Source organism: Humulus lupulus, chromosome 5 (genome assembly GCF_963169125.1).
Source record: "Humulus lupulus chromosome 5, drHumLupu1.1, whole genome shotgun sequence".
NCBI classification, from domain to species: domain Eukaryota; kingdom Viridiplantae; phylum Streptophyta; class Magnoliopsida; order Rosales; family Cannabaceae; genus Humulus; species Humulus lupulus.
Genome location: NC_084797.1, coordinates 14,260,438 through 14,275,945, shown reverse-complemented (window position 1 = coordinate 14,275,945; position 15,508 = coordinate 14,260,438). Strand labels below are relative to the sequence as shown.

The 15,508-nt window shown below is 39.9% G+C and overlaps 1 protein-coding gene across 2 annotated transcripts; it reads right to left on the bottom strand.

The window, feature by feature from the left end:
• Positions 1-831: 831 nt before the first annotated feature.
• Positions 832-6,046, bottom strand: LOC133834496 (CLP protease regulatory subunit CLPX1, mitochondrial). Of its 2 annotated transcripts, none has more exons than XM_062264129.1 (15): positions 5,172-6,046; positions 4,761-4,822; positions 4,517-4,617; positions 4,181-4,260; positions 4,039-4,089; positions 3,581-3,655; positions 3,375-3,452; positions 3,012-3,068; positions 2,701-2,771; positions 2,506-2,605; positions 2,301-2,405; positions 1,905-1,967; positions 1,605-1,727; positions 1,224-1,370; positions 832-1,111 (listed from the first exon to the last, which is right to left on the bottom strand). In XM_062264129.1, the coding sequence occupies exons 1-15, from the start codon at positions 5,736-5,738 to the stop codon at positions 1,043-1,045; spliced, it is 1,749 nt and encodes a 582-aa protein (XP_062120113.1). In that variant the 5' UTR covers positions 5,739-6,046; the 3' UTR covers positions 832-1,042. The 2 variants fall into 2 exon arrangements, with proteins under 2 accessions (XP_062120113.1, XP_062120112.1); XM_062264128.1 differs by having other exon boundaries at positions 1,215-1,370; positions 5,172-6,044.
• Between the last annotated feature and the right edge of the window lie 9,462 nt (positions 6,047-15,508).

Here is a 15,508-nt window from a genome sequence, read left to right as displayed (position 1 = left end):
TTTAGACCCAAGATGGGTTTTCCATAATGCTTTTTTTTTTTTTCTGCTGCTACTTCCATAATGATTTTTAGTGTTGTCCCTTTCTGTTTAAGGCATACCATATCCCAAAAATAAAGTGGGAGAGAACTAATTATGATAAGCAGGAGTGTATTATCAGGTTTTAAGGCAGTTAAACATGTATATCATATTATTAAAGAATAAATATAAAAATAAAAAAAAGCCAATTATAAACCCAAATGGACACCACTAGTGACGCCACGTGGTTGTTTGCTTTACATGATTACAGTGGCTTTAGGATGAATGAATACTTTCAAAAACTTACTAATTTTGACCAAAAACACAATCAACCTTGGTTTTTGAAAATTATGAAATTGTCTACCCCTAATTAAAAATGTATCTACTTTATCATAAAAACAGTAAATTCGCAACCTAAATTTTTTTATGATATTTTAAAAATATTAATTAAATAAAATCCATTAAGACTTGAAAAAAAAATCCCAAAGTTTCATATAAGAATCTATGACATTTGTCATTTGATTGTTTGAGTTTAATTTTGACGTATGCTGATGTAGGTATAAACTAGATCTGAATAGGAATTTTTGTCATTTTCAATACATTAATCAAAAAAACAAAGTGGAGATTTGAGTTGTCATCCTTAAAAACAAAAACAAAAAACAAAAAAAAAAACTACTGTAATCATATATAGGTCCCACATAAAATTACATTTACCTTTAACACTTTTTCTTCCGGGTTAGCTTTGAACAAAATCAACAGAAGAAAAAAAAAAGATCCCTTTGAACAAAATTAAACTCAAAATCCAAGATTTGGAACTCCACTAAAAAACTTCTTTTATTTTTTATTTGGTCTTGATAAAACCATAAATGAATGCAGCTGCTATAGCTCAAGTGTAAGTAAATCAAGTCCAAATCTATTATGAGATTTGTATATTAAATTATGATACATGCACATTACTATGAAATAATATAAAAATTTATTATGTACAAATCTATTAGTGAAGAAAACAAACAAATATGGCATAGAATCACATGCTGGCAACAACAGATGGAAGCTCTTCAGGTTCTACATCTGACCCCTCTGTTGTAGATACAGACTGCAAAACACACATGAATGAACAAAAGCCTTATTATTATAATTATTATTATTTACATATTCCATATTAACTGCTGCTAATCCAAGTAATTACAAACACTAACCTCTACAACCTTTAATTTTTGTTGTGAAAGATAACTGTCCAATGCACCCTTTCCATACAGGATTTTAGCCCCACAACCTTGGCCCGCCAACTCAACTGCCTCTTCATCAACCACAACTGCATCGATTATGTCATTGCCAGTTCTAACATCGGGTATCTGTAAATTTTTGTTGCAAAGAAAGATTATTAGATAATGACTCCTCTAACACCAGTAACTAACGATCGTGATCATCCATGACATTCCAGTTTCAAATGTGTTCATAAACTGTACGGGGGACATCGGAGAGCAATAAGATCAAATGACCCCTTTCTATCAATTTTGATTTTCTGGGATATACAAGCTCAGTTTATGAATGGAAGTTAGATAGACAGAAAAGAAGAAATAGCAAACCTCATACATGGCGTCCATCAATATATTCTCTAGTATTGACCTCAGGCCCCGAGCACCGGTGTTTTTGGATATTGCTTTTTTAGAAATTAATCTCAAGGCTCTTTCCGTGAAATGCAATTTGACCTGAGAGGATCACAGATACAGACCAAGAATACTTTAGTGAGGATGAGAAATGCAAGAAGCCCCCTTGGATAAGAGGTGCTACAATTAAACATGCATGAGATACATTATAAGAAACTATCAAAATCTTTCTTGATTTGGTGAAGCAAAAAGAGGAGGGTTAGAAGATTTATTACTTACACCATTCATCTGAAACATTTTCCTGTATTGCTTTCCCAATGCATTCTTAGGCTCTGTTAGAACCTGTAAAACAGATTTGTTACTAAGAACACAGGAAAACATAGAGTATAAACAGTTTGGCTTAGAATAATGCATTTTTAAGGAGTAAAATTGATTGAGAAGGGCAGAAATGGGATGAATCATATTTCCAAGCACATGTCCGGATTCTGGACACATTTCAACTAAAAGTAAAGGGTTGTGTAGGCATTCAGTTGTCCGGAAAAATAAACCAAAACTTACTGTATATATAATTGCATATGGATATCAATTAAAAGATACTAATTAGACTGGGAGCTAGTAAAAGTGGCATTCCTGGATGCAAAATGGTTGTTCCAAACTGCAAAAGAAAGTACTCACCTGGACAAGTTGATCTTCTGTAAGTGCCGACAGACTGACAAGAACGGGAAATCGCCCAACAAATTCAGGTATTAAGCCATATGAAATGAGATCGCTACTTTCAACCTGAGACAATCAACAACCATGTGATGTGAGTAAGCGATATGCCACAATATTCATATGAAGAAAGAATGTTATTTGCTTATCATAACTGGGGTGCACTTACAGTTTCTAATAAAGTTGAAGTAATTGCAGAATCAGTAACAACACCAGACCTCATATTTGCACGTACTGGAGCACCAAATCCAATAGAAGAGTCTTGACGTCTGGAAAGGAACAAAAAAACTTGCAAGGTTTAGATGAGAAAAAAAGAGACAACAAAAAATATAGGGAAAAATAACAACATATGTGTTGGGATAACCTTTCTGAAATTGTTTTCTCTAGATCAATGAAGGCACCCCCACAAATAAACAGAATATCTTTTGTGTCAATCTGCAAATAAAACAGGAAAATAATGCAAGGTTTGCAGGATCCACAGCCAACAAGAGCACACATGAAGCCATGGTCTTACTTAAACACTAACAAGCCTTGACCAAACATCAGACAAATTTATCTAAAACCTAATTATGAGGGCATCCACGTCATATCATAAACTCATTTGGATAAAAGTAGTAGTCAGACTCAGATGTATTAAACAAAGCATAGATATATCATAAATCAATGGATGTCTACCTGTATATTTTCACCTCTGGGGTGCTTTCGTGCTCCCTTCTCAGGAACATTTACTACCTAGATCAATAACAAGTCCATATATCAGAATAAAGTTAATAATCTATTCATCCAACCAAATATATTAGTAAAGATATATGAGTAATTAATCTAGATATATATATATACATATATATATATACATATACATATATATATATACGTATACATATATATATATATATAACAAAAGGCTGGAATAGCCATGAAGAAGTGAGGAAACCTCATCTGCAGCAAGCAGCCATAATACTTTTTGCCAGACAAGTTTGCAACTAAATCTCTTACTTAATTTATATCTGTTCCAGTAAAAGAGTACGGAACACTTACTGTTCCTTCCAACATCTTCAGTAATGCCTGTTGAACACCCTCTCCTGATACATCTCTACTAATATTGAGGCTTTCAGCCTGGAATGCGAAAAAGTACAAGTTGAGAAAATAAATTACTAGCAGCATGCACTCTTCTCCATGGAGAGAAACAGGGTGCAAGGACTAAAGAGACAAACATAGCAACAAGATTGGAAAATAAATGGAACCTTTTTTGTTATCTTGTCAACTTCGTCAATATAAACAATACCCTGCTGTGCAGCTGTCACATTGTAGTCAGCAACCTGTGATATACATTCAAATGTAAAAAGAAAAATTTAATTTATAGATTAATGAGTAAGCAGCCATGTGTCATTCATACCAACTTATTAAATAGCTAATTACATCATTGCGGCAATCAAACCAATAGGGAAATAATAGTCATCGTCTCACATTCATACCAACTTATGATAAACAGGAACAAGTACTTTCCCAGAAAAGAGTGAAGAAGTGAAGAAGCTTTAGTGCTAACTATCATAAATTTAAGTAGACATACAAAGTCCATTATCTTATGCACTTCTAGAGGTAAAGAAAAAAAAGTTAAAAATGAATCAAGTTTCTAACACAAAAAAGGTAGATGAATATTGTGCAAACAACTTATAACTTCTTTTATGCTTGTAAAATTTACCGTAAGGAGTTTGTACAATATAGACTCTACATCTTCCCCCACATATCCTGCCTGCAAAAAAAAAACTCAGAAAAGGGGTAAGCAATCTCATGAAAAAATTGGACTTCTATAACAAGAAAAGAGTGACAAGTAAGAGGCTTGCCTGAGTCAGTGTTGTCGCATCTGCAATAACAAAGGGGACATTCACAAATCGTGCCAAGGTTTTGGCAAGTAATGTCTTCCCTGTCCTTGAACGGCATTAAGGAGAAGAAGTGAGAAGTGTAACTAAATACAACAAGAAAATTACCAGGGAAACATATAAAACAAAAAAAAAGATTAGGATCTTAGTAGCATAACAACTCATATAAGGGTGTCTAAAACTTTATACGTAGTGAAAATCTAACACGAACTTAACATTCTTAAGCACAATGCGAAGCATACTAATATAAGATGAGATATTAGAGTGCTACGCAATTGTTTAAACCAAGGAATATATTACCTGAGCCTGTTGGACCCATCAGGAGAATGTTACTTTTCTCTAGTTCCACTCTATCTTCATCAATCCCTTCAGGTTTTTGGTTAGCTGAATCTCCAGCTGACCTAAGTTCCCCATCATTGATAAACAAATATAAACGAAAGATTTCTTCTTAAAACATAATATAAATATATAATTGTGTGTGTGTGAATAGAAGACGGAAGCATATAGATTCATCATATGTATACATATTGTGTATGGCGCTGACCATTTCTGTTGGGACTCATGATGAATCCTCTTATAATGATTGTAAACAGCCACAGAAAGCACCTGAAATTACAATACAATTAGATTGCAAAGAGTTAAAAGTTAAAACTATGGCATACACCAGAATAACAACACTGCCATGATAGTTTAACTGAAGTCTAAACCAAAGGACACCAATCACCCAAGTTACTATAGATTACGATTCGTGGTACAAGTTGCTATCAGTTCACAATGCAGCTTATTTTAAAAAAAATCCTGAACTAATTTGCACAAGCTTCCTAACATTAAAACTGCTTGGCAAAACCAAACATTACCATCCTATAAAAGAAAAAAAGTTCCAAAATTTCAATGCTAAACCACGCTTGAATTTAACCAATATTATGATATAAAATACTTAATACATGAAGTTCACCTTCTTGGCCTTTTCTTGCCCAATTACAAACTTATCCAGCCCTTTGCAAATTTCCTTCGGCGTTGGAAAATTACTCCCCAAATTGGATCCTCCCCAACAATCATCATTCGAATTGGCACCAAACCCACCAGCCGAACCAGAGTTCGAACCACCACCACCGCCCCCGCGGACCGAATTCGGGGTCGAACCGGACCTAACCACGAGCCCATCTCCAGACCAGACCTCGGGTGGGTCCCCATAAGAGCTCGAAATACATCGGCGCCCATTATTTCTGCCTACCTTCTCGTCCCAACTCCCATCACAAGTCCTGCTAGCTTCATGGGAAACTCTCAGATTATTGGATAATCGAGTACCCTTATCGACAAAGTCGCCGCGAAGCGAAACGGGTTTGAAAGAAGTGAAGCTATAAGGAGTATTCATATACAGGTCATCCAATTTGGTACGGTGCGTACAGTGAGAGCTCGCCATTCTTCCTGCATGCATGTTGTTGAAGAGAAAGTATCGGAACTGAGAGACTGTGAATGACGCCGTTTCCTTGGATGCTTTCGATCGGAGGACGGCAGCCATTGAAATGGGTTTGGTTGTTGATACTTTGCGGTGAAGTGGAGTGCAAAAAGAAGTTAATTTAGGGAACCAAAGTGGATAATTTCTAAATTCATAGAGTAAAAATTTGGAAATGTAAAGAGGGTTTTTTGTTTTTTTTTTGGCTTGCAGAAATTTTGATGTTAAATTTAAAGGTTGATTTTGCCCTAGATTTTTCTACAATATCATATTACATGTATGGTTAAGAGAATTTTTAAGAAAATAAATTGGATTTGGGGAAGAAGACGAAGACTCGATTTTTTTGTAGATATTTGGTTTCAGTGCACAAATAACAAGACGAAAAAAAATTATGACAAGAAAAACGACATTTTTTAGAGCTTGTTTTTCTGTCAACTAAGTACAAAAAACGATACCCTTTTTGTCGTTCTCTTGATGAAAAGAATATAGTTGTCGTTTGTCTTGTAAATCTAAAATTGTATGTCGTTTTATGTTTTTAGAGTTACCTTTTTAATGAATATTAAAAAAAAAAGTAATTTTTTTTGAGATAAAGTATTGGACTTTATTAATAACTTTCTTGAAATAGTACATCCAATACATTAGAGGGTAGATCCTCTATGAATAAGACACGATCAGCCACTGTAGAAGAAGCCCGTGCAATAGCATGAGCTGCCCCATTGGCAGAGCGTTTTACAAAGTAAATAGAAGCAGAAGCCAACTCCTTCCAGAGAAGTTTACATTCATCAATGAGGCACCCAAAATAGGATTCCATAGAAATATTGCTCCTCAAAGCTTGCACAGCCAGGAGACTATCAGTTTCAATCACTATGTTCACCCATTGTTTCCTCTTCACCCAGCTCAAAACCTCACGGATCCCGAAAGCTTCAGCTAGCTCAGGCGTGACAACTCCAACTCGACAGCAGGAGAAAGCCTCGAAAAAATTCCCTTCGTGATCCCTGGCTAAACCGGCGCAGCTATATGTGTGATTGTTTGGGAAAATTGCCGCATCTATATTGATCTTTAGCGTTCCCATAGGAGGCTTCGTCCAAGACAAAAGGCCATCTTCGCTTGAGAGGAACGAAGGCAGAGGGGCGAGTTCCTTATCTTGAGCTTGGGACCAACTTTGGAGAGTAGATTCAGCAAGATAGAGAATCCCTTGAGTTGACCCATTTTTCCTCCTCCAAACCCAGTCATTCCGCCTTCTCCATATTGCCCAGCAAAGCATGAAGAACTTACATTTCTGATCAACATCCAGGCCGAATAAGCTGCTCCTAACCCAAGTCGAGAAGGTTTCTGACCTGGGGGAATTTAAGCCGAAACCCATTCTCACCCAAACAGGCCAGACAAGTCGGCACCCAGCAAGACAGTGGGTAACCGATTCACTTTCTTCTTGGCACAAAGGGCAAACCATGTCAATGGGGATATGACGCGTACGGAGTTGGACATTTGTGGGTAGGCAACCTGATAAAGCTCTCCACATGAGGTCCTTTACTTTTGGAGGGACACGAACCTTCCACAGACTACTCCAGAACTCCTTTTCTAACTCAGACGCCTCCCCATGTTTGAGCTTCTGCATAGCCCTATAGCAACTCTTGACTGTGAAGCGCCCCGATGCCTCAAAAGACCAAAACCAGCTATCAAGAAGACGATTGGGACTAAGTGGAATGCTGAGAATACAGCCTGCATCTCTCTCATTGAATAGGTCGGTCACCAAATCTGTATCCCAGTTGAGAGAATCAACATGCATCAAAGATGTAACCTTTGCCGACTGTAACGATGGGTGGGATGTAGTAATCCATGGATTGTTGTTGTCGGGCAACCATGGCTCAGAACATATGTTGATGTTACACCCATTACCCACACAGCATCTAATCCCCGATTTAATAATGAGTTGCGTCTCCATGATACTTCGCCATATGAAGCTTGGATTTGAGCCCAGACTGGCATCCAAGAAATTTCCATTCCTATAATACCGTGCTTTAAACACACGGGCCACCAGGGAACTTGGATTGCTCATTAACCTCCACCCCTGTTTACATAGCATTGATAAGTTAAAATCATGTAAATCTCTAAATCCCATACCTCCCTGAACCTTATGCATAGTCAACTTCTCCCATTTTTTCCAACGAACGCCCCTGCCTTTACTCGCAGAGGAGTGCCACCAGTACTTTGCCATAAGTTTCTCCATATCATTACAGATGTTAAGAGGAAGCAGGAAAACATTCATAGCGTAGGATGGTAAGGACTGCGCCACAGTTTTTAGCAAAATTTCCTTGCCTGCCTTAGACAGAAAACGACCCTCCCATTGTTGGATTTTCTTCCTCATTTTATCCTTGATGTACCCAAGCAGAATAGATTTATTTCTCCCCAAGGTGTTCGGCAAGCCCAAATAAAGGCTAGATGACCCAGCTTCTGGAATATCAAGAGTGGAGCAAACCGTGTCTCGCATCTCCCTTTGGGTGTTTGTGCTAAAAAATACTGAGGATTTAGAATGGTTAATCTGTTGTCCCGAAGCCTACTCATAGCAATGAAGTAGTTCTCTGATCTGAAACGCTTCCTCCCTAGTTGCTTTGCAGAACAAATAACTATCGTCGGCGAAAAGCATATGAGATATCACGGGAGCACCTCTCGCAACACTGCAACCAGTGAGCCTCCCTTCATGGACAAATTTCGAGATTAACGCCGAAAAACCTTCTGCACAAAGAATAAAAAGATAAAGGGATAATGGGTCCCCTTGCCTCAACCCTCTTGACGGGCCAAACGGCTCCAAATGGTGACCTGCAATAGTAATTTTGTATGAGACATTTCGGACACATTGCATAACCAAAGATATCCAGCGTTCCCCAAAACCCATTTGTCTCATCATTGCTTCAAGAAAACTCCATTCAATTCTATCGTAGGCCTTGCTCATATCTAACTTTATAGCCATGAACCCATCCCTTCCCGAACTCTTTCTTTTCAAATAGTGCATTACCTCAAAAGCAACCATAATATTGTCAGTGATGAGTCTCCCAGGAACAAAAGCGCTCTGAGTTTCTGAAATGACCAAATCAAGTACCTTCTTTAGTCTGTTTTCCATAACTTTTGAGATAACCTTGTATGCCACGTTACATAGCGCAATGGGTCTTAAATCCCCCATAGACTCTGGCGAAGTCTTCTTCGGAATTAACACTATGTTGGTTTCAGACAGATAATCTGGAAGCACACCATTTGTGAAGAAATCCTGGACCATGCGAACAATATCGGCACCAACAATGTCCCAGAACCTTTGATAGAAACCTGGTGAGAATCCATCTGGACCTGGCGCCTTGTCTGGGTGCATCTGGAATAGAGCTTGCTTAACTTCTTCATCATCCACGATGGCCACAAGTTCGCTATTGATCTCCTCAGAGATAGATCTCGGTATACACTCTACGACAACACTCCAATTCGTCTGAGAGGCTGAGAAGAGCCTCCTAAAATAATCTAGCATAACCGAGCCCAACCCATTATCCCAATCACGAAGGATGCCGTCCTCATCCTTCAAGGCTATAATCTGATTTCCCCTTTTCCTGGTATTAGCCGCCGCATGAAAGTATTTGGTGTTCAAGTCTCCCGCTCTAAGCCACAATTGCTTAGACCTTTGACGCCAGTAAATTTCCTGTTGGGAAAGCACTTCGAAAAGCATCTCTTGGGTATCTTTGTGTGTGTGAACTGAGCTAGGATCGCTTCGCCCTTGAGTGTATTTTAGGATAGCTTTGCAACGAGATATCCTATTCTTAAACCGACCTGTAATGTCTCGCCCCCATTCTGCCAGCAAAGTACTGCAACATTTAATCTTCTGAAGAAGTGAGTTCGCGTGAGGAGCTCCCCAAGAATCTTGCACTATCTGTCGACAATATGGATCCTGGGCCCAAGCATTCTCATATCTAAAATGGTACGTATAAGGAGTGCTCCTCCTAACACCCAACTCCAACCATAGCGGACTATGATCCGACGCCGAGACCCCTAGATTATGCAAACGGGCCTTGTCAAATAAAGAGAGCCAACCATGAGTGACCAACGCTCTGTCCAACCTGACCTCGACCCAATTATCTATCCCACGCCCTCTCTCCCAGGTAAATTGGTGACCAACCAGGCCCATGTCCACCAGATTACAATCCTCTACCACCTCCTGAAAACCATTAATTAACCAAGAAGGATAGGGGCGCCCCCCTCTCTTATCTCGATTAGAAAGGACGTTATTCAGGTCCCCCATTAAGCACCACGGTAGGGTAGATGTGCTAGCCAAGTGACGAATCTTCTCCCAAGTGGTTCTTCTTAAATTGCGACTTGGTTCCCCATAAAAACCTGTTAAACGAAATTTGGGATGCCCTCCTAACTGAACCTCCATGTCAACAAGATTATTATCAAAACTAATCAACGAGGCCTCATCCTGAAGCTTCCATAACATTGCCACACCGCCACTATGCCCAATACAATCCACCACAAAACACCCCTCAAAACCAATAGCTCTTTTAAATGCTTCCACTTTCTCCCTTTTACACAACGTTTCGCAAAGAAACACAACTTTGGGCTGCTTTTGACCAATCATGTCTTTTAGGAATTGAATTACCCGCGGGTTCCCAAGCCCTCGGCAATTCCAGCAGATAATACTCATAATGCTCGGCGGGTCCAGCTGGTGGAGCCCGCCCCATGAACGTTTTTTGGAGATATTTCAGCAGTCAGATTCTTTTCTTGAACCTTAGCATGTACACCATCATCTTCCTAGTCAGGTACTGAATTAACAAGGCCCAAATTGTGAGCATCAGTGAGGCCCACATCTGAACTTTCTGCCATATTATAATCCCTCTGCATATCATTATCACGGCCCAGTGGTAATTCCTCTGTAAGGCCCCCAGTAAACAGCTCCTTCTGGCCTATATCCACTTGATTCACTCGGCTTTTCTAACCCGAAACTCCCTGGCCCAATGAAATGTTATTATCGTGGCCCATATCCTCCAGCTCAGTGGTCCTGCGACGCTTGGGATCGACATACTGGTATCCCGTGGTCAACGGATCCAGATCCCCAATTACACCTCGATTTTCTCTATCTCCAGCATTAAATTCATTAAGTACGTGCATATCCCCAACCACCTCATAACCACGATCTCCTCTCATTAAACCCATACCCCTTCCAGAATTCAATCCACGATCTCCTCCCATTATTATCGTATCCCTTTCCATAGTCAGACCACGATTTCCTCCATCCTTCCTCAAATCACGCGACACCATCTCAGCCCCTGCTCCTTTCGCCGCACCACCTTGATGATCGTTTCTAACTGGATTATTCACCACCGGCGACTGTTCTAGGGGTCTTGCCATATTGTCCCGCAGCCATCTGGCTCCGATATGTTTGTGATTCCTGCGCTCAGGGGCACGCATAAACAAACCATATGGTCTGCCCATGTTCTCATCACCTTCATCAAACATCTTATGGCAAAAATTCTCAGAATGTCCCAAAATGCCACAAATAAAACAAAACGTGGGGAGACGTTCATATTTAAAAGTGGCCCAGAAATAGTCGGTCTTTGAAGTGAAGATCTTCATTCAGCGCTTCAACGGGAGCTCAACATTAATCCTCACCCGAACTCTAAGGTATTCTCACCAAATACCTGTATAGTTTTTTGGGCATGATTCCACAAACTGCCCCACATAAGTCCCACAGGCCTTAAGCATTCGGTCCGACATAAAACCTGGCTTAAGATCGTAAACTTGCACCCAAATCTCCAGCATGTTCAGCGTCACCATACAGGGATTTCCTCCTAAACTCAGCCTTTCCAAAATCAAAGGGGTCCTATTGAAAGTCCATGGCGACCCTGCCATGACCCTTTTGACGTCCAGTTCGTGAAAAAAACTGGAACAGATATTTGTTAGGCTCAAGTTCCTTTATGAACATTCCTTTGACGGGGCGCCAGGGAGACGCCATGACATTCCTGAAGGAGTCATAATCTGTTGAGCGTTCATACAGTATCTTTCCCACCAAACACCACCTCGTATCAATATCCTCTTCATTATCCACTGTTCCATCAAAAGCCAATCCCCTTTCGTTTTCATCATCTATCTGCAACTCGTCCCATCTCGCCTCCAAGGAATCCATATTCGAACTTGATGACGCCATGTTAACACTTGTAACCACGATCAGAATAACCAAAGGAAGAAAAAAACGACCACTAGCAAACCATGTCAAAGGACAAGACTTTCACACATCAATCATAGGAACTGTAAGCAAAAAAAAAAAAAAAAGCAATTGAATCACCGTAAAATAAAATGAAGTAGAGATATTAGAAAAATGGAGAGATCAAATCCATCTAATTTGGTTATTGTCTAGCAAACGTATATGCAAATTAATTTATTAGCCTCTTTATAGAAAAGCCCTTAACAAAAAAGAAAGAGATTTTTTTTTAAAGAATAATGACATGTGGATTAAAATACTACACTAACTGATGTGATATTTTTTTTAAAACAAATAACGATCTGTGCACCAAAATTATGCATTAAAATATTACACTAATTGACGTGACAGTTTTATTTAACCAATCAATTTTTATTTCAGACAACACCATTGTTTTAAAAAACAGTGCATGCCAATTAGTATAATGTTTTTGTGCATGATTTTGGTGCACATATCATTATTCTTTTAAAATAGTAGGTCTCGCCTGTATACTTGTGATATTAAATGGATAATTGGTACCACGAGCTTGGAATGGTGAACATCTATGGCCTTATTATCAGTAATGTAGGAATGATATTTATTCAGTTGTAACCAAGCATGAACTTAATTCATGCTTTTCATCAATAAAGCAATGATTTTTATTCAAATTTTGTATATTTTTATTGTTGTACTTTTTGCAAGCTCCCAAAATTCAATAACCTAAGATTGCAATCATAAGATATTAAGGGGGCATAAGTGGTATACAACCATACCAGAGGCTTGGAAAATATAGCATCAATAAAAATGAAATAAAATTAGTCAAAGTGTATGGATTATGAACCATGCACGAATTAAATAATAACAATGTATGGATTATTAACCAAACACAAACTAAACAAGTCTGAAATGAACCAACAATCTCTAATTGACATGATTATAAGTTGGAATTCTAGATAAACCAGCCAAATTTATAAGTCGAGACAGAGTTGAAATTTTTTGCAAATAAGTTTCGACCTTGCAACCTCGAAGACCATACTCAAGGATGATGAAAAGTGGCTATAATTAAGCAAGGGATAACTAGACTAACGAGGTTACATGCCAATAAGTATTTCATAATGAAAATACGTGGTAAAAGTAATATTCGAACTTGAAGATAACGAAGTCAAAAATGTGCAATCGAATGAACTATGTATGAATATATGGAAATTTGAACTTAAGCATAACATTATTTGTATAGATAAACAAATATAAAAAGTACTTTATGATATGCTCGAAATTTTTCGAGGCTAGAAATATGAAGTATGCGATAAAGGAAAAAATGATAAAGGTAGATAGTATGCATAAAGATTTCGAGAAAGAGATTTAAGCATAAAATATAAACTACCATTAAAATATAAATAACTCAAACTTCAAGTTATAATTGTCTTTGCCCAAGGGGCATAAAAAATAGTTAATTACAAAATAAAATATAAGGGACACAACCCTTGTAGAAACATGGATCATTTCAGGCTAGCAAGAGCAGATGCAGCTTCTTCGCCCTTCTCTTCTTCACTGCCACCATCCAAGGTAGTGCCATTTACCTCTTCCTCGGCCAACCGAGCCTTCCACTTCGTTAAGAACTCCTCTTCCTTGTCCAAAAGGAATGAGGTGTCCATCTCAGGGTTCAGCGACCACATCCTATACATGGCTCGGTTGGTGGCCCACTCCTTCTCAGCCTTGAATTCCTCGAGCATGCGTTTCTTCTCATCCTCGAGGATCTCATAAGCGGCGCTCTTCTCCTCCTTTAGGTGATCGATCTCACCCTTAGCGGCGTCGAAGTCAGCCGTCCTTGTGTCGAGCCCGACCTTCAAATGATTAACATCGACCTCGAAAGAAGCGAACTTAGCTTGGGAAGCTTTGAGGGCATCCTCAGCTTTGGCTTGGGCCTCCCTAGTCTCTCGGAGTGAGGTTTCAGCTTTAGCTTGGGCCTCCTTGGCCTCTTTGAGAAAATCTTCGGCCTTGGTCCTGACTCCCTTGGCCTCCTTTAGGTCATCCTCAGCTCAGATTCGAGCCTGGTGGGCGTCATTGACCAAAGTCTCAGTAGCAACTATTTTCGAGGAGAGGAGGGAGCACTGGCGTATGAAACCAAGGAGTGTCTGAAAGACAAAATAATAATAGTTAGAGAATAAAGAAACAACCATGAAAATAAAAAATCAGGTAAAGTAGACTTATAGAGACCTTGAGCTCCATAGTTTGGTCAAAGAGAACTGTGGTGTTATCTCCCCTCAGAAACCTCCACATGTTAACATCAAGGTTGCTGCATGATTGGCCTGCCCGTGATACAAAGTCTAAGCATAGGTCGGCCCCTAGGCTCCCAGCCACATTTTCTAAGGGGTACTTCGGCATGCGACACGACACAAAACTTATGGACCACGATCGGAGTCGGGACACCCGCAGGTTTTGGGGGCGAAAGGTCTATGTCCTTCTTGCCTTTGTCCCCAACGGGGACTAGGCGGGGAGAAGGAGGAGGGGTCTTCTTTCTCTGAGGAGAAGGCACGACAGTTTGAGGCTCGTCTGTGGCTACCTTTCAAGTTCCGAGAGAGGCCTCCTTGGCCACCTTCGTAGCGACAGGATTCTGGGCCTTGGGCTCGTTGGGGGCAGCCTTTGAGGTCTCCGAGAAAGGGTCCTCAGTAGCCCTCGTGGCCTTTGAAGGAAGGGCGCCCTTCTTCGAGGTGGCGCGTCCCTGCTTGTTGCCTCAGGCCTTGGGAGGCATCCCAAGGATGTTGTCCAGATCGGAATCCATCTCGCCTGAAAAAGAGAAAAAAGATCGATTATGTTGAGAAAAGATAAGCTACATAAGTCTAACATTGAAAACAATTAAGTATTAGGAACCTAACTGGAGGAATCCTTTGAGCTCGAGCTCGGGGACCAGGAAATCCTCTTATCTTCTGACGAGGCTAAGGGAGTCCCCTCGCTAAAAGTATGGGACATCCTCGAAAGGTCCCTATAGTCATTGGTCCCGTATTGGATAGCTATCCCATCCCAAACTTCGTTTAGACTATATATCGTTTAGTATTTCCCCAACCAACTATCAAACCTAGGTACCTTAAGATCTACCCCTGACCAGATCATAAAATTGTTTTGGGGGTTGTTAAATAGGACTATGACGTTGGGTTCCTGTCTAAGCAGAGTGGGGGACCATTTGGATAGGTCGAGCACGACTTTACCTCCTTCAAACGAGCTCATTGAGGCCTCGTCTTATTCTTCATTACCCAAGCACGAGGGTTCGACGGGGCGAAGTATAGGGTCACGTGAGCTCAAACCCACATGTGTACCTCTAGCCGGAAGCTTGGTCGTTGGGACTGGGACGTCTTCCCACCTCGAGTACTTGTGAATTCTCGAGTCATCTGTGGACTCGCCCTCACCAAGAAGGCCACAAATTAGGAGCTTATCCTCATGAAAGAGGTAGTTGAGGGATCACTGACCGTAAGGGAGTTTGAAGATTGCTTCCTTGTGGTCCTTCATGGCCTCTATAGGCTGCAGGTGGTGACAATTGGCTATAATAAAAGATTGGATGAGCCTTTCGAGCTCGAAATGAAAAAAGAAATCAAAGAACCATGGCATGATACTTACGAATCCATTGAAA